Source organism: Aphidius gifuensis, linkage group LG4, assembly GCF_014905175.1.
Source record: "Aphidius gifuensis isolate YNYX2018 linkage group LG4, ASM1490517v1, whole genome shotgun sequence".
Taxonomy (NCBI): Eukaryota; Metazoa; Arthropoda; class Insecta; order Hymenoptera; family Braconidae; genus Aphidius; species Aphidius gifuensis.
In genome coordinates this window covers 18,021,337-18,039,574 of record NC_057791.1, presented here as the reverse complement: position 1 = coordinate 18,039,574, position 18,238 = coordinate 18,021,337, and the positions used below count along the sequence as shown (strand labels likewise).

General features: G+C 25.6%; 3 protein-coding genes across 10 annotated transcripts in view; 1 reads left to right on the top strand and 2 right to left on the bottom strand.

The window, feature by feature from the left end:
* The first annotated feature begins 696 nt into the window (after positions 1 to 696).
* Positions 697 to 4,493, top strand: LOC122855386 (medium-chain acyl-CoA ligase ACSF2, mitochondrial). The gene is made up of 6 exons (XM_044156701.1): positions 697 to 1,320; positions 2,213 to 2,396; positions 2,473 to 2,685; positions 2,753 to 2,887; positions 3,210 to 3,323; positions 3,427 to 4,493. Exons 1-6 carry the CDS (start codon positions 758 to 760, stop codon positions 3,733 to 3,735), a joined length of 1,518 nt encoding a protein of 505 aa, XP_044012636.1. The 5' UTR covers positions 697 to 757; the 3' UTR covers positions 3,736 to 4,493.
* LOC122855385 (nidogen) lies at positions 3,947 to 14,676 on the bottom strand. 6 transcript variants are annotated; one of them, XM_044156697.1, is made up of 20 exons: positions 14,561 to 14,676; positions 13,987 to 14,476; positions 10,864 to 11,142; positions 10,528 to 10,733; positions 10,354 to 10,445; positions 10,065 to 10,205; positions 9,401 to 9,634; positions 8,643 to 9,162; positions 8,393 to 8,559; positions 8,109 to 8,234; positions 7,937 to 8,035; positions 7,619 to 7,870; positions 6,488 to 6,610; positions 6,001 to 6,350; positions 5,585 to 5,921; positions 5,271 to 5,499; positions 5,030 to 5,205; positions 4,848 to 4,956; positions 4,666 to 4,784; positions 3,947 to 4,565 (listed from the first exon to the last, which is right to left on the bottom strand). In XM_044156697.1, exons 2-20 carry the CDS (start codon positions 14,191 to 14,193, stop codon positions 4,429 to 4,431), a joined length of 3,903 nt encoding a protein of 1,300 aa, XP_044012632.1. In that variant the 5' UTR covers positions 14,194 to 14,476; positions 14,561 to 14,676; the 3' UTR covers positions 3,947 to 4,428. The 6 variants fall into 6 exon arrangements, with proteins under 6 accessions (XP_044012632.1, XP_044012629.1, XP_044012630.1 ...); XM_044156694.1 differs by lacking the exon at positions 14,561 to 14,676 and adding an exon at positions 6,765 to 6,890 and having other exon boundaries at positions 10,065 to 10,226; positions 13,987 to 14,487; XM_044156695.1 differs by lacking the exon at positions 14,561 to 14,676 and adding an exon at positions 6,765 to 6,890 and having other exon boundaries at positions 13,987 to 14,483.
* Positions 14,677 to 14,744: 68 nt separating this feature from the next.
* Positions 14,745 to 18,238, bottom strand: part of LOC122855384 (kinesin-like protein CG14535) — a 164,593-nt gene continuing 161,099 nt past the window's right edge. For 2 of the 3 annotated variants that reach the window (XM_044156692.1, XM_044156691.1), the window contains 5 exons: positions 17,983 to 18,231; positions 17,439 to 17,894; positions 17,075 to 17,350; positions 16,626 to 16,868; positions 14,745 to 16,554 (listed from right to left, as the gene is read on the bottom strand). In XM_044156692.1, the coding sequence (XP_044012627.1) occupies positions 16,358 to 16,554; positions 16,626 to 16,868; positions 17,075 to 17,350; positions 17,439 to 17,894; positions 17,983 to 18,231 (1,421 nt within the window). In that variant the 3' untranslated portion in view covers positions 14,745 to 16,357. Of the gene's footprint in view, positions 16,555 to 16,625; positions 16,915 to 17,074; positions 17,351 to 17,438; positions 17,895 to 17,982; positions 18,232 to 18,238 lie in introns of those variants that run through there. The other variant, XM_044156693.1, reaches the window with a different exon arrangement.

Genomic DNA, 18,238 nt, shown 5'->3' with positions numbered 1-18,238 from the left:
TAAATAATAATAATGAAAAATTAATAACAGTTATCAAGTTTTAATCTTGAACGTTTGAGGCCAGATAATTAGAGCTCAATTATTTTTTTTTTATTATGCAATATATTGCAATACATGTATATTTTTTTCTTGACTTGATGGATAATGTGGATGTAATTGATTTATTAAAATTAATATCATCACGTATAATATAATTTAAATATTTATATTTATTTTATAAATGTTAATTTATTTGGACTAACTTATTGTTATTTCTGCATTGCAGTAAAATACAGTAACAACTTGACCATTTTATAAATAATGAAGACATCATTTGATCAAGTAAAATAAAATTTTCATTGAACTTTGTCAAAGTCAGTTTGGATTATCATCAAACTGACAACAAGACCTTGAATTTAAAATTGTATTTTTTTAAAAGAACAATAATTAAATAATTTATTAGAATTTTAAATATCAATAAATTAATAATTAATTATTCTATAATTTAAACAAACTCACTTGATACTTTAATTTTTTTTTAAAATTATTTTTATCAAATGACAATATCAGTAGAGATAAAAAAATAATAACTAGACTGGAACAAAATAAATTATTTCCCCTTCCATATATTATAACGTAGTTTATCATTGCCTGATAATGATTAATTCATTTTTTTAAACCTCCAACCTTAAGAATCATTACTGACATGTACAATCATTCAGTACAATTTTCGCTATTAAGCAATGACAAGTAACTGCTGAAGTTGTTAATTTTAAAAATGTTGTTATCGCGTTTAAATTTTGTGCAACGATATATTATACCAGTTAAATTATCAAGAAAATATAATACAAGCTCTAAAGTTGTTGATAGAAATTTATCTTATAAATATGTTGAAGGAAGATTACCACTTGTTGATATAACTGTGGGACAGCTGATGAAACAATCGGTTGAACAATGGCCCGATCGTGATTGTATTGTTTCATTACATCAGGGAATACGACTAACATACAGAGATGTTTTAAAAAAATCAGATAAATTTGCTGCTGGATTAAAAAATTTAGGCTTAAAAAAAGGTGACAGAGTTGCTATATGGGGTGTAAATGATGCTGAATGGCTAATTGCATTTTTAGCAACATCAAAAATTGGACTCATTATGGCCGGTATAAATTATTCATTTCAACAACAAGAAATTGATTATTGCCTAAATAAAGTACAAGCTAAAGCTGTACTTTCACCAAATTATTATAAAAATCAAGATAATTCAAAAATTCTTTTAAATTCAATAAATAATTGTCCAGATTTAAAACACATTATTTTGTGGGGTCATGATGCTTGTGTTACGTAAGCAAGAAAATTTTTAATTCTTATTTTATCGGTTATTTAAAATATAAATAATTTATTGTCATATAAATATTCAACATTACTAGTATCTTTGTTAATCATTAACATAATGACGTTGATTTTTGTTAACTTCAAGTTTAAAAAAAAAAAAAATTTATTATCAGTCAGATATAATATTCAAAAACATGTTAGTTTATAATTTATGTTGATAAGAAAATCAAAGTTATGATATTAAATTATTTTTAATATGTTAAAGAAAAATTTAAAAAAAATATATAAGAGATACTTCATTATTAGTCTACCCTGGACATGTACACGACTTTGCGTGTTTCTGATAAAAAAAAAAAAAACTTGTAATGAATTTGACCCTTTTATTCGGTGTCGTATGAATAATATAAAATAAATAACAACATAAATAAATAAATAGGTCAAGTGATTTAAGTACCTTTTTTTTGACCAACAAAAAAAAAAGTTTATTTTAATCAATGTATAAATTTACAGACGAGGGGTCACAGGGCAAAATGATTGTATCAATTTTTTTTTTTTTTTTATAAATATTCTTATTTTTTTTTACTCACATAATTAATATAATTTTTTAATTTTTCTAAAATAATAATAAATTTAGTGTATTGTATTTTTTATATTGAAAAAATTTCTAGTCATATTTTTTTTTTTTTTTTGCACCTTTTATTTATCTGAGGTCTTGCAAGTCATTTAGAGAATTTTTTTTTTCATTTATTTTTAAATCAATAAGCTGATTGTACTGAATAATTCGAAACTTTTGCAATTAGGTTAATGAATATTGTTTTTTTATCAATGATTGATTTGTATTTACCTTGAAATTTTTTGTGAATTGTCCTAGATGAATTTTGATTTTGTTTTCTTGTTAAAGTGGAACACGTAGATTTTGTGACGTTGAAAATTTGGCAAGTAGTATTGAAGTTGAAGCAGTTGAGAAAGATCAAGATGAATTGTCTTGTAATATTGGATGTAATATACAATTTACCAGTGGTACAACTGGCTTACCAAAAGCACCCTTGTTGTCTCATCGATCACTCGTCAACAATGGCATTCAGGTGATTAAAAAATTGAAAGAAAATTAAAAAATAACCAACGAAAAAGTAACTTAATCAAGAATTTAATTCTAATTAGATTGCTGATCGAGAAAATTTAACAGAAAGTCATCATAAAATCTGTTTTAATGTTCCATTTTTTCATGCTTTTGGTATTGTCCAAGGTCACATGGCCGGTATTGCAGCTGGATCAACTTTTGTTCTTCAATCACCAACATTTAATCCCAAACATGCTATTGATGCAATTGTCAAAGAAAAATGTACTATTGCTTTTGGAACTCCAACTATGTGGGTATGAATTTTAATGATATACAATAAATAAATAATTTTTTTTATAAAAATTACTAAATTTTTTACAGGTAAATATGTTGGATGTTCAAGAACGAGTAAATGCTCCAATAAAAACACTAAAAATGACTGTTGCAGGTGGTGCATATGTATCACCAGCTTTAAGAATGAAAATAGAAAATACATTTGGCATAGATAATTTTATGGTAAGCAAATAATAATAATTGTTTCATGAATATTTTTAAAAGGGAGAATTGAATTGAGTATAGTTCTAAGGGTCGATGACTTCAATAATTTATTCCTATCTATGCAAATATCTCTCGGGTTAACGGAACTTCATGTGCATATTTTTCCCGTTTAAATTGTTTTTTTTTTTACAAACAGAAAATTAATGGCAGTCTAATTTTCTTAAGCTATAATTTCCATAAGTTTTATGTCAATGTTTAAAAATTAATAAATTATTATTTAAAATGAAAAATTTAATAGGTCAGAATTAAATGTATTTTGATTATTATTTATTTATTTTAGACTGTTTATGGACTAACAGAAGGAACGGCGATGATGTTCCAATCACAACTCGGAGAATCTGCGGAGGTTGCTCACGACACCGTTGGATATGTTCAGAATTATATCGAAGCAATGGTAATATGAAATTCAAAAAATTCTTTCTGTTATAATTTATATTATTTAGAGTAATTTTTTTTTTATTTTGCAACGAGGTTTTTATTATTGATTGTTTTAAAAGGTTGTGGGCAATGATAATTTGCCAGTTCCTTTTGGCTCTGAAGGTGAACTCTGGGTTCGTGGTTATAATGTCATGATGGGATACTGGGAGGATATTGAAAATACAAATAAAACAATAAATAAAGATGGATGGCTTAAAACTGGTGATAAATTTATTCTTCGAAAGGATGGTTACGGTCGAATTATTGGTCGACTCAAAGATATGATTATTCGAGGAGGCGAAAATATTTTTCCCAAGGTAAAATATAATTATTATCTTTATTATAATAAATTGTTATTATTTATAAAAATTATTTTATTATCGAAGTGAAGCTGTTTTGGAAGGTAATGCATTTTGAAACAGGTTTTGGGTTCTGATATGTGTGTGCGGGGGCTGTGTAACACCCGACGATATTAAAGCATTTGGAAAAGGAAAAATTGCACATTATAAAATTCCACGTTATATTAAAATTGTTACTAGTTTTCCAAAAACAACAAGTGGAAAAATTCAAAAATTTTTATTACGCAAAGAAATGGAGAGACAAGGTTATTTCTCTGGATCAAATGAAACATAAAATTAAAAAAATGATAATGAAATTTCGATGGAAATAATTGGAGAAACGGCGGAGAATCATTTCCACAAGAAAAATTATTTCACGTAATTGTAAACTATGGAAATTAAATTAAAATTAAATTAAAATAAATTAAAATTAAAATTCAATTTTAAATAATTATTTTATTATATTTGAATATTCAAGTTAAAAAAAAAAAAAACATTTGCAATAAAGAAATTTTTAAATCAATAATGTCAGTAGAAAATTAATATTAATACAATAATATAAAACTATTGATAAATTAAAATTTTCTAATAGCTTCTCCTTGTTTTTTTTTTTTTTTTTGTTTTCTTCATTTTTTTTTGTACAAAAAAATTATAATTAGAAAAATCTTTTGATATATATTTTTAGTAAATAAATGATTATAGTTGTATTTTTTTTAAATTTGTTGTTATTTAAATGCTTATTTTTTACGACGAATTACGTGATTCTGTGCAAGGCCCAGGGTTGTTATCTGGACATGCGCAAGTTCGACCACCTTGACCATCCGGTAAACAAAGTTGATCTTTGTGGCATCGTCCATTATCGTATTGACAAACGTTTGATACTAAATTAAAGTTAAATAAATTAATATTAATAAACATCATCATTGAATAGTAAATACATGAAGGTATTATTTTTAATCATTAAAAAAAAATTATACGTACATCTTGGACATTGTTCTGGTACCGCAACAATACCGTATAATTTGCCGCTACCACCAGGTGGAATTGTTAATTCTTTCAAACGTTTACCGCTACTTTTAGCCATAACTTCGATATTTTTACTGTGAAAATATTAAATAAATATTAATTTACATTTTAAATAATAAACACAATAAATCACTTACGATTTCCAATCAGTCCAGTAGTAATTATCCGATGAAATTGCTAGCCCAAATGGATAAGACAATTCTTTAGCAATTACATGAACGTTTTTATGATCAATTGGAGTACAACCTATAAAAAATAATTCAAAATAAATAAAAAATAATCTAATAATTAAAATGATTTACAAAAATGAATAGCTCACTTATTGTAAATGTTCCAGCATCAGCCCAACATAGCTCATCACTTGCCCAGTCAATAGCAAGAGAATTTGGTAATTTTACACTTGCACCTCTGAGAAATATTTCTCGTCCTGAGCCATCTTCATTTGCCCATTCTAATCTTGGATTTGCACGATTCCAATCAGACCAAAATATTTTTCTACAATAAAATAATAAATTTAAACAAAAAAATAAAATCCATAATTTAATGTTTAAAAAATTTACCCTCTATATGGATGAACTGCAATACCCCGAGGATTTGTAAGTCCATCAGATATTAAAACTTTTCTTTTTTTAGTTTCTAAATTGGCAACTTCAATTGTTGATCTTGATGGATCAACCCAAAATATATTTCTAGATACCCAATCAACAGATATACCTTCTGGACTACCAACATTTGTTATAAATGTTTCTGCATCAGAACCATTGTATGACATTTTTGTTATTCTTGAACCTGAAGAAAGTTAAACAATTCTATTGTCAATTAATTATTCTTGTATATAGCTTTCGAAATATTTTTTTATAAATTTATTACTTACCAGTTATATCACTTGAATATGTTTTACCATTAGCACAGTCAATGTCAATAGCAATTGTCATTTGTGAATATGCTAAATTAATTGGCATTCCTGGATTAGCTATAGTTGGAAAAAATGGTATTCTCAATGTTGCCATTCCTTGATTAACAAGTAAAAAATTTGATAGATGTTTTGGTTTTGTTCTACACTGTACACCATCACCAATAAAACCAAAATTACATACACATGAATAATGGTTATCATTTATTTTTGTACATGTTGCATCACGTGAACAAAGACCAGGATTTTGTCGACATGAAATTTTTGCTGTACAAGTAAATCCATCACCATAATATCCCTGAAATTATAAATACAAAAAAATCATCAATACAATGCAAATTAAATAAAAATAAAAATATTACAAAATTGATAATTACGTCTGCACAAATACATCCATATTTAGTTGTCGTATGATTATATTCACAACGAGAATTTGATCCACAATTATTAGCAATATTACATCCAGCTGTTGCTTCAACACACTGATTAATTCCATCGCCAAGAAGACCATTCATACAAACACATTTATGGCCACCATCACCACTTGTTGTTATACATTGAGCATTGGCATGGCATTGAGATGGATTTTTTGAACAATCAGCTATTGGCATACAGTGTCCTTGGATCATGGTATATTTAGGCTTGCAAGAACACTCATATCTTGATTTTGTTGGATTGTAAAAACATCTTCCATTTGTATCACACTCGGAATCATCACTGCATTCATCTAAATTAAAAATATAAATAATTCTTAAATAACAAAAAATATCATTTATAAATTTAAAAATTGCATCTTGATAATATTATGAATAATAAAATTTAAATTAGTTATAAGCATTAATAAAAACAAAAAAAAATTGTAACCAATTGGACTGCATGTTATGCCATCTCCTTCGTATCCTGGATTGCAAACACACCTGGTGATTGATCCATCAGGATGACAAGATGCATTTGGATCACAAGTATTAGCTTCCAAACAGGAAACATCTTTAAAATAAATTATAGAAAAAGATATATAAATAATAAAAAATAAATAAGCAGGTCAAAGTTTAAAGACATACCTCAATTTGTTGTTTTATTTATTTTTGTTTTGATAAAATTGATATTTGTATTTGTATAAGAAAAATTAAAATTATCATACCTTTTTTTGCACATTCAAGACCATCTCCTTCATAGCCTTTGCTGCATTGACACTCGTAATTATCAGTATCTCTGATAAATACACATTGAGCGTATGGATGACATGTGTTAACCACATTGCAAGATACTGTACAAGCAAATGCAATTAATTCAGGCTATGAACGTTTTTAATTATTAAAAAAAATATAAATAAAACTATTTTCATGATGATATTACGTTGATGATAATTAACTAACTATTCTTGCAATTTAAATATAATTAATTATGATTTTTATATTAATTTTTAAAGTTTGCTTATTCATTCATTTGTTTATTTTTTTTTTCTAAACATGCATGCATGTTTTGTTTGCAGCAGATATATAGTAAAAGTGTAAAAAAAAATTATTCATGCACATTTTTTTTATATTCCTGATGAACCTATTAATTGTGTTTCAATCTAAATTTCAAAATGCAAAAAATTTAATGCAGTTAATCAGTCATTCAAAGTTAGTTATGAAAAAAAAAAAAAAAAAATCTAAATTATCTATTTTAAAGCTCTTCTAATAATAAATTTAATTGATACTTATTTTGAATTTTTTAAAATATTTTAATAAAAAATTAATAAACCACTTGAATATTTCATTTAAAAATTATTAATATGATTTTTTTTTTTTCTTTTTTTTTTTTTTATTTTAAATTTATTTTGTGAATTTTTTTTTTTTGTTTATTATTAATCTAATATAATAATTATTAATAACTAATAATTTAGTTTATACAATAATTAAAAATTTAAATTTATTTCAGGTTCATTATTTGATGGATCAATTGTTTCATTTACTATTGTAAAAAATGTAAAACATAGTTGTTTATGCTTACTGTCATTGTTTGGAGATTTCGTTGTCGTTGTTGTCGTTGTTGGTGTTGCAATTTCTTTGTCTGTTTGTACACATTTGCTATCTCGATGTTTCCATTTACCTGGACACCAACAAACACCCATGATACATGTTGGCTCTGGGGCTACTTCAGTAGTAGCAGTAGGAGCAGCAGTAGTAGCAGTTGTAGCAGAAGTAACAGTTGTAATAGTTGTGTTTCTTTTAATTTCTTTTGGATAACAAGTATATCCATCACCTAAAAAATTTAAATAAAATTAATTTAAATGTTTATATATTTAACAACAAATATATATTATTTTACCAATGAATCCTGGTGAACAAATGCAAATGTAATTACGTCGACTTTGATCGAATGTACAATTTCCATTTGGTGAACAAATATTAGCAACATTGCAATTCTCTGAATAAAAATAAAAATTGTTTAAAATATTTTCAAAGTTTTCTATTAATATTTTCTATTATTTTCAAGTTACCTTCAACAGCATAACAACCACTCTCTGTATTAACGAAACCTGGTAAACATGTACACGTTGGTTGATCATTTACCATAATACATTGTTCATATTCTCTGCAACGTGTTTCTTCACAAGTTCCAAATGCTAACAAAAAAAAATTAATTAATATATTAATAATCAATATTTATTTTTATCCATTGAAATCTGTGTACTTGCTAGATGATAACTTGTACATATAATTTCATAGAAATTTTTTTCATTTACCGATTGTGTAGAAAATCAATAATACAAAAATATCTTACGTTCACAAACTCTTCCATCTCCAGTAAAGCCAGGTAGACATTGACATGTATGACCACCCTCATTATTGATACATTGAGCATCTTGAGAACAGACATGATAACCAGCAGTACACTCATCAATATCAATGCAATTTAAACTTCCATCCTCTTCATATAACTCTTGATATCTATAAAGAAATAAATAAATAAAATTAAATACTAATAATTAAATTAAATAATAATAATAAAATGTTTAAAAAAAAAAACAAACCCAGGATTGCAAATACATCTAAAATCATCACCATCAACAATACAAGAACTGTGTTCCATGCATGTTGCACTACCTTGAATACAAGGATCAATTTCTTCAAGTGGTGCCATTTTAGTATTCATTGCAAAACGTATTATACCATCACGTGTTTCATATGTTGTTAAACCACGTGAATATTTAAGTTTTGTTGTATTATCTTGATTAATTGTATTATCATTAATACAATCTTGATAAATAATTGTTTGATCAACAGTAAATGAATGTTCAGTTGCTTCATTATTTAATTTATATTTTCTATTACTATGTGATCTTATATTTCCACGTTGACTATATGTATAAATTTCATCATGATCACCATAATCAATTTTTGCATCAGTTGGTAAACGTGGTAAATTACCCTGAATATCAGCATTCATTTTTAATTGACCAAAAACATCAAGACCAAGGTATGTACTTTTTATTGTAACTCTACCACCTGTATTACCAAATACAAGCTCAGCAGTGTGGTTGAATAATCCTCCTACAAATTAAAAAAAATAAATAAAAATTACTCTCTAATTGTGTGCTTTCATTTGCTAAAATTTTTATTCATTTGTTTTTTTTTTTTTTTTGTAGATAAGTTTGATAAATTTCTTGGCTTTCAGCTGTGTATTTAAATACGTATTATTTGATTTTTTTTTTTTTATCATGCTAAATTATAGTTAAACAAAAAAAAGCTTTGAAAAGTTAATTAAATACTATACTGTTTATAAATTAACCTGTTAATTGATATCCATTTTTAGTATTGCCAATTGGCTTGGCAAATAGCCAGCCAATAACACCACCCAAAGTACTCAATAATTGAAAATCTTGACCAATACTTTCTGGTACTCTTGATATTGCAGTATAAGTTCTACCGTCTTTAGTTTGTACATAACACTGTAGATCTTTCGATGGAAATTCTTCGCCATTTATTTTTCCAGATACTCGTCCAATAACACGAATTGGTAAATCTAAAAGTTTCATCTTATTATAGTTACACAATAAAAAACAAAAATAATAATAGAAATGATAAAAGTATAAAAAAAAGAATTATTTTTTTTTTCAACACAGACAAATTAAACTCTATTCTGAATTTTTATATTTTTTATTATTTGTGCCTCAGGCTTATACAAGTGCTCCAGTGTTTTGTAACTATATACATATATTTTAAATGTGCGTGTGAAAAAGTACTCATAATTAAAAGAGCACAAAGAGTATTCTTTAAAAAAGAAAAAACCAAATGGTCTATTATCAAAATTTTTAACGTAAAAAAAAAAAACAATAAAATATTACCTAATTACTTGTATTATTTATGACTTGTGTTGATGATTTATTTAAAAAAAATGAATCTTTATATAGTTATATGAAAAATTAAAAAATATAATTGTTAAATAAAATTACCATTTGGTTGACATGATTTTCCATTTCCAAAATATCCTTGTTTACATTGACAACAATAACCATTATCATAATTAACACAAATTGCTTTACTGTGACAAGTTGTTGCTCCAGTTGTACATGTTTCATCATTTTTTTTTTCATCTGAAAATAAATCATTACCCACTTGACGAACAAGTCGTACGTATTGTTAATTGTGCATTTTATAAATAGTGCAAAAATTAAATTAATATTATATTTATTAACATTATCATTACAAAAAAAAAATAAAATAATTATTTATCTAACTCACTGTCATTATTTTTTGGAGGTTTTATATTTCCACCCTCAAGAATTGGACCTACTTTAAAAACCCATTGACCAGGTCTATTTATATTTGACCATCTTGAATTTAAACAAAAAAAAAAATATTTAAAATAGAGTTTAAAAAATATAATATTCATTTTTAAATAAATGATAAATATACTTGTCAATATTTTGAATTTGATCAGTTCCTGATCCTTTCAATGTGTACATTTTTCCTTCACTCATAAATCCAACTTGTGCTTTGGCATCTGGAAGTCCATTTGGATGTGATTCACCCTGGATCCATTGAATACCACCATTAGGATATAAAAACTCAACAAACGAATGAGTACCATTAGAAGATATAGCCACTTGATATGTATTGACCTTTTGAAAAATATAAAAAATAAAATCTTTTGAAATAAAAATATAAGTAGTATACAAAAGAAAAAAAAAAATGAGCCAAAAATAAGTCGAGAAAATACGAGAGATTTATAAGTTGAGAGTATTTTTTTACCTTGTCATTTTTGGCATCAAAATATCCAACATCTAGCCATGTTACAATAAAAACATGGCTTGGTATAAAATCAGTAATATTTTTATAAGAATTACGTATCATTCCTCTAGCACGTGATATAATTTCTGGATCATTTGTTTCACTGTAAAAAACAGTACCTGAACCTTTTGCATCAACATGTGTATATAATGGTGCAATAACTGGATCATCAAGTGGAAATGCAATATTAAAAAATCTTTGCATTGAACGTATAAATGATAAAACACCATTTCCATTTACCTTAAAAAAAAAAAAATAAAATCTTTAATCTTTTGTAAAAATTGGATGAAATTGTTGGCTCTTGAAATTGACTGAAATATTTGTTGAAAAATATAATATAAATGAAATTGAATTCACTGAGGCTAAGATAATCATCATATATTATTTTTTTTCTTTCTAGAAAATATGTCGATGACGTAATTTTTATATTCTTCAATTGTTGTATGACAAGTGTATGAAACAATGCAGACTTCCCTTCATTTATTTTTTTTTTAATTTTACAAAAAATATTCATGTAAATTGTCGTCATTAAATTATTCACCTATATTAAAAGAAGATTTATATGCAGGCACTAATTTAGCACTTTGTCTTATTACTTGTATCAATAAAAATTATTATAATTTAGTTTATGTAGGTTTACGATTGTCATTTGACTTGGAAAAAAATGCCCTTTGATAGTCAAAGTTCCATAATTCATTCATGTGATTTAGAACAAAAAAAAAAAAAAAAAAGTCAAACAGGAAATCCCACAATCTCTAGTTTTATTTTGTAATAGGATATTTTCTAGATAAGTTTTTTTTTTTTTTTTTATATCTATTTTGTTTTGTATACGTATCATTTATTATCAGTTCATTCATCACAACTTTTTCATTTCATTATTATAATAATATATTTAAATGTTCCAAATTTTACATTCAATTGACATTAATATGATAAAATTTAATAGTTAAAGTTTTATTTTTTTTTTCATTCATGTTTACTTGAAAAACTTTCAACTGATATCGTAACCACTGATTTCTTTTGACCCACTTTGTTTTCGTTAAAATCTATTTATCCCAAATTAAAAAAAAAAAATAATTTTATTATGATATAGTTTATTTTTAAATTATTATCAAATTAATATTAAGTATATGAAATATTTTCTTTTATTTACAACAAACAAGTAAAGTTTAAATTAATTTTTCATTATAAAAAGAAAAAAAAAAAAAAAAAGAATCTGCATATTATTTAATATAATTAAAAATAATTTGAAGATTATTTTTTATGATATGTGTCAGTGGGATTATTAAAATTATGTATTAAGTTAAAGATTCAGTTAAATATACAACTATCATACTGCAGGCTATCAGTCAGGGTCAGGGGTTACTCGAGCCTTGATGACACACTTATACACACGTATCCCATATCCCCAACACTCAACAAAAATCAGTGTATTCCCGTAAAAATATGATACTCATTTGCATTTTATATTTAAAAAAATAAATAAATAAATAAATAAAAAAATAAAAATAATAATTAAAATTGTAGTACTATAATACTAAATGAAAAAAAATACTTAAATTTAATGAGATTAAACAAATGTTGATGTGGGTTGATGATGCAAGTTTCTCCAATTATTATTATTCTCAAATTTCACGTGAGGATTGAATTTTTTCTAGTGATAAAAAGTGATAATGTAATTGTGCAATCGAGTATAATCATTTTTATGAATAAAATTGTCAACGATATTATCATGAATGATAATAATGATGATGATGATTGAAGTGTAGGTTGAAAATGCTAACTAGACATTTTGTCGTTTTCTTTTTTTTATAAATTTTTTCATATTTATTTTGATTATGATACAGCATGTCAATCAAATAACTCAAAGGGGATCGAAAAAATTTATTAAATTGACAATTTTATTTTTTTATTTTTAAGTAAAATTTAAATTCAATTTATATCTTGTTAAATATAAAAAAACAAATTTTTATTATTTAAAAAAAAATGATTGTTTTAAATTACGTATATTTATATTATTTATATTTTATTTAATCAAAAAAATTGGACTAATAAAAAGGTTTTTTTCCTATTATATGCAAAATTTATAAATATTTATTATGGGTTGTTGTTTTATTATTGTTTTTTTTTGTTATCATTAATGTCTTTATAAAATTATTATTGTAATTATTTGATATTATTTATCGAGTTATTTTAGTCCGTGTTTAATGGTAATTACAATGTGTACAGAGACATGGAGGATTGCATGTGAGTTGGACACTAAAACTTGATGCCGAGATTGTGATAAAAAGTCATTCGTATATTTTTCATGTAGGTATACAATGAGTAAATATATATTGTTGATGATATGATGTTATTAAATCCAGTATATAGGCGTGTAGACGTCATCATTAATGATGGTCAACAAAAATTTAAAAAAATAAGGAAAAAGAAATGAAAGATTGTGTCTTTTTAAATTAGACAACTTAAGAAATTGAATCATTGACTTGACAAATGATGAATGAGTACTCAACACGACAAGAAAAAATAATTAACCACGCAATTTTGTTAGAATAAACAATTTGAAAAAATTATTTATACATGAAATAAACAAAATTTTAATTAAAAAAAAATTAATAACATATCAAAATGTATTTTTATGGAATAAAAAATATTCATCATCGTGTAATAAAATTTAAAAATCATATATAACGTTTCTTATTTTAATAATAAAAATTAACTTTTCAAGTGAAAAATTCATTAAATAAAAAAAAAATTGTTTTAATCAGCGGATTAATTTTATTTTTTTTAAATTGCGTTACAAAAGATGCCGAAATTCAAGTATTTATATTAATGTGAGACAACAAAATTGTGTCATATGAGTTAATAACGACGGATTAAATATGTTTGGGAATTGAGAGAATGAGCAAATGTCCGCGGCGTCTCGTTATCATTCCCATGACACCACGTGCGCAAACAAATTAACGTTAATGTTCATGTTAATCTCGTGGGAAAACTAAATAATCCCCATAAGAATTTTCATCTCAAAATATAAATATTTGTTAATTTTTCATTGTTATTATAATAATAATAATATATACTCACAAATATGTTGTTGTAAATTTTATCATAAAATGAAATTGGAGTTTTTAATTGAACTTCAATTGATACAAATTGTCCATTTGAATCAGTTTGTAGATATTGACTTCCTGGACCAGTATAAGGATACAAATTTTCTTTTGACAATGATATTACAGTTGGTAAAAAAAATAATGCCAAAATTGAAAATATAAATTTTTGATTATTTTCCATGACTAATATATTCAGGAGTAAAACTCCTAATTTTTTTTTCTCGTTTGTTTAAATTTAATTTAAATTTTTTTGGGCACTTTTTTTTAAAAAAAAAATTTGTCACAGTAATGTTGAGTTTTCTAATCGTCTTTTCTCGAACCCCTTTACTCTCAGAATACTGACTCTTGAATGCGATAAATACGTTAGACTCTGACTCGGTCAGTCCAATGAGGATCCCCACCCTTTCATCATCACACAATTTTAATCAGACTCCCTGCATGCTCTTCAGACGACACTGTAAATACTAAAAAAATATATAAAAAAAAATTGAGGATGACGTCGTAAACATAACTCAAAACAATTTAATAATTATTAAAAAATTATTTACTTTTTTTTTGTTTGTGTAATATTTAATTGTAACAATAGTAAAAGCTTTTTAAAAAAAAATAATTAATGTAGAAAAATTCAAACTGATACTTAGTGATGATGACATCTGCAAGTGATGAAATATCTAAAATAAAAATAATGATTATTCAGATTGACATATATATTTCAGTTTGTATTATAATTCATAAAACTACGTCATTGTCTAGAAGGTATTTCTGATCCCTTTATTTAGCAATAATAATAATAAAAAAAAAAATAATAGAACGTTTCAGTTTAACATATTTTATAAATTTAAAAATTATCAGTTATGATCGAGGGAAGTTATGGTAACACTTAATTTGTGATCATCTATTTAGTTATCTCAATGACACGGTAACTATTTTTAGATTATCCATATACATGAATTGTCTTGTATGGAAATTCATCTGAATATTTTTTTTTTCTTTATTACAATTATATTTAAATTATGACTAATTTGTACATAAATATGGTACATGTAATATGATACAGTGACACTTTTTTGTGACATGTAAATTAATTATTTATTTTATTTATTTATTTATCACCGCTGATGGAAAACGGTTTTATTTTTTTTTTATTACGGTATCAATCCCGTTCACGTTGTCGTTTTTATTTTTTAGGTATAACCGCTTGCACTTCAACACATTTTTTTTACTTTAAAAATTTTATTAAATACATTTAAATATGAAAATTTAATTTATTTTTATCTGTATTAATCTTATGGCTTTTAACAATTGCTAATGGATTTTATTTTCCATTTTTACCCGATATTTGTGCGCAGTAATTTTGAATATTCAATTATTTATTTCATTCATTTTATTTATTTATTTATTTATGACAAATAATTATTGAGGCTCATTTTTTGCGTGATTAAAAATTACGATTAAACTTATGATTGTTTTAATTGGTTATTTTATATATTATTAGTATTATTATTTGTTTGTTTTAACGATGAATGTGTCTAAGTGAATTACAGAGCCCTATCACGTGCGGTAATTGCAAATAACGATTAAAGCTATACGATAATATCTTGAATGAACGAGCGTGCATTAATATTAAAATTTTATGGAATTTATTTAATTTTTTATTTTATATAATGGTGTACCATTTTTTAAATTTTTTTCGATGTTTGTTTTGAATTTTAGCTGATGGTTTTACACCTCGAATGTTAAATTATCTATAACTCATATATATCTATATATATATTTATTTTTTTTTACATAAATTGATGTATAATTATTATTTTTATTTTGTTGTATTTTATTTAATTTAATCTCTATATATATTTTCGTTATTTTCATTTATTTAATTTTTTTAAAAAATTTTTTGTACAGGTTCTAGTTGGAATTTACATAATAAAATGAATTAATGTAATAAATTGACAATTGAAATATTAATTTAATTCAATTCAGATGACTTATTGACTAAATTATTCAGTTGTAAATTCGGTTTATTTTTTACATTTTATATTTATCTATTTTTATTTATTTAATATAAATTTATTTAATAAATATACTCATGTGAAATAATAATTTGGCAATAGCCAGCAGTCTTTTTGGGAAAACATTGTATATATTTGGTTGTCAATGGAGGAGTGTCGACTTTGAATATCAAAAATTATGAATAAATAATATTATTTTAATATTATTTATATGATGATAATGATAATGATGACAGTCAATTATTAATTGATAAATTGTATAATTAAAATTTTTAATATATAATAAAGTCTTCATGTAAATCAGCAAATTGTCATGTGTGCTGATTGCAGTCAACATCAAGAAACCTTGAATTTAGGCAGTGATACAGCATTTATTTTTTTTCTTCTTTGATTTATTGGAAATGAATCAAAACATGTTACAACAAGTACATGACTTTTGCATGCTTCAACTCGTTTTTTTAATATAACTGTTTCAGATTCCAGAGCTTCTAAAAATGATGGATCTCTCCAGTCCATACTATCCTCAACGTGCACTAATAAAAATATTATATTTATAAGTATATATTATTCATAATGTTATGTGAATAATGAAAATTAATCTTACAGTCAAAAGTCCACCGATCATCTGGCACCAAGATACGCCTCTTGGCATTTTTAAGTTCAATTTTAAGTAGGCGCTGGCGAAGCCGAAGGTTGTTTATCTTGTACATCATGCCACGTGGATCCGAGCGTAGACATCCTCGTCGTTCCATGATGTCCACGTCCTCGTCTGTGTATACGAGTATTGGCACGGGAGGTACCACTTGATGTGACTGGTGCACGAACACGTCCCCCAGTTGTTCCACCGCTGAAACACCCGCACAACGTCGAAGTTAAAACTCCTAGGGCTCCACCTGAGAAGAATTTTTTATGGAGAGCACCATTTAGACATGCTACCAAATGACGATCAAGGCAATGGAATAATAAAATAAAATAAAAATATAAGACTACTTTAACGAAAATGCATGCAAAAAAATAAATCAGGGCTAAATGTTTTTATTTTTAAATATATACCTTGATGTTCTTGAAGTGCAGATGTTTGTCTTGATGAATCACTTGCAATACTACTCGTTTCACTATCTCTAACGACACTATCATATCCTGAACTTTCAGCTCGATGTCTTGATACTGTTGCTGGTGATAATTTTGTCGCTCGTGGTGTTGAATCTGCCCCGGAATCATAACTCTCTCTGTTTAATGCAAGTGATGAGCCTAAACTTAAAATTTTTCGTTGCATTCTGCCAGATGATGGTAGTGAGGACGGAATTGATAATTGCAGTGGAACAGTTACTATAAATAAAATAAATAAAAATTAATAAAAATAAAATAAAAAGTTTTTATTTATTTTTTTATTAATTTATTTGGTTTTTTTAATTACCTGGAATTTTTATTTCTTCTTCAATATCTGATTTTCCTGTTACAGTACGTTCAGATCTTTCAGAAGTTATAAATAATTTTTTTGCTTCAATGTATTCTTCTTCGGGATCAGAACCAGATGCACCATTACCAGGTATCCTTTCAATTTCTTCTTTTAAATTTGGATTTGATGCACCATCTGGATGTCGAAGACTAGATATATTACATTCACCAAGTCTACCACAATATCTTCTTGGACTAGCAAGATGAGCAACACTACTTGGATACCAATATGATGCTGTTGCTGGACGTGACATACTTTGACGACAATTATCACAAATTTTTTCTTGATCAGTTTTACCAGGTATATAAGCTGGTTCACTATAAATACTTCCATGATTACTTGCATTATCATTAAAAAGAACATCGGACAGAGATAATGATTGACATCTTGATGGTGGACGGAAGATTGTTGATGCTATAATAATAATAATGATAATAAATAAATAAATAATTTTCATTTACAAATATTAATTTTCATTTAAATAAATAGCTAGTAAAATTACATGGGCCATCACGAGCACTTGCTGCAGATGAATTTTCTCTCTGATAAGTTAGTGAATTTGAAACATTTGCAAGAGCAAGTTTACTCTGATAAAGTTCATGAAGACGAGCCAATTGATCAAACTTGTGTCGAGTTTCTTGTTCAAGGAAATCTTCGTGGTCAAAGTAAGGCCTTGGCAAAACTCCGGTTCCCACGGAAGACGGAAATTGAGGTTTGTATCTTTCACTATCGGACATCACTGACATTGAGTCTAAATA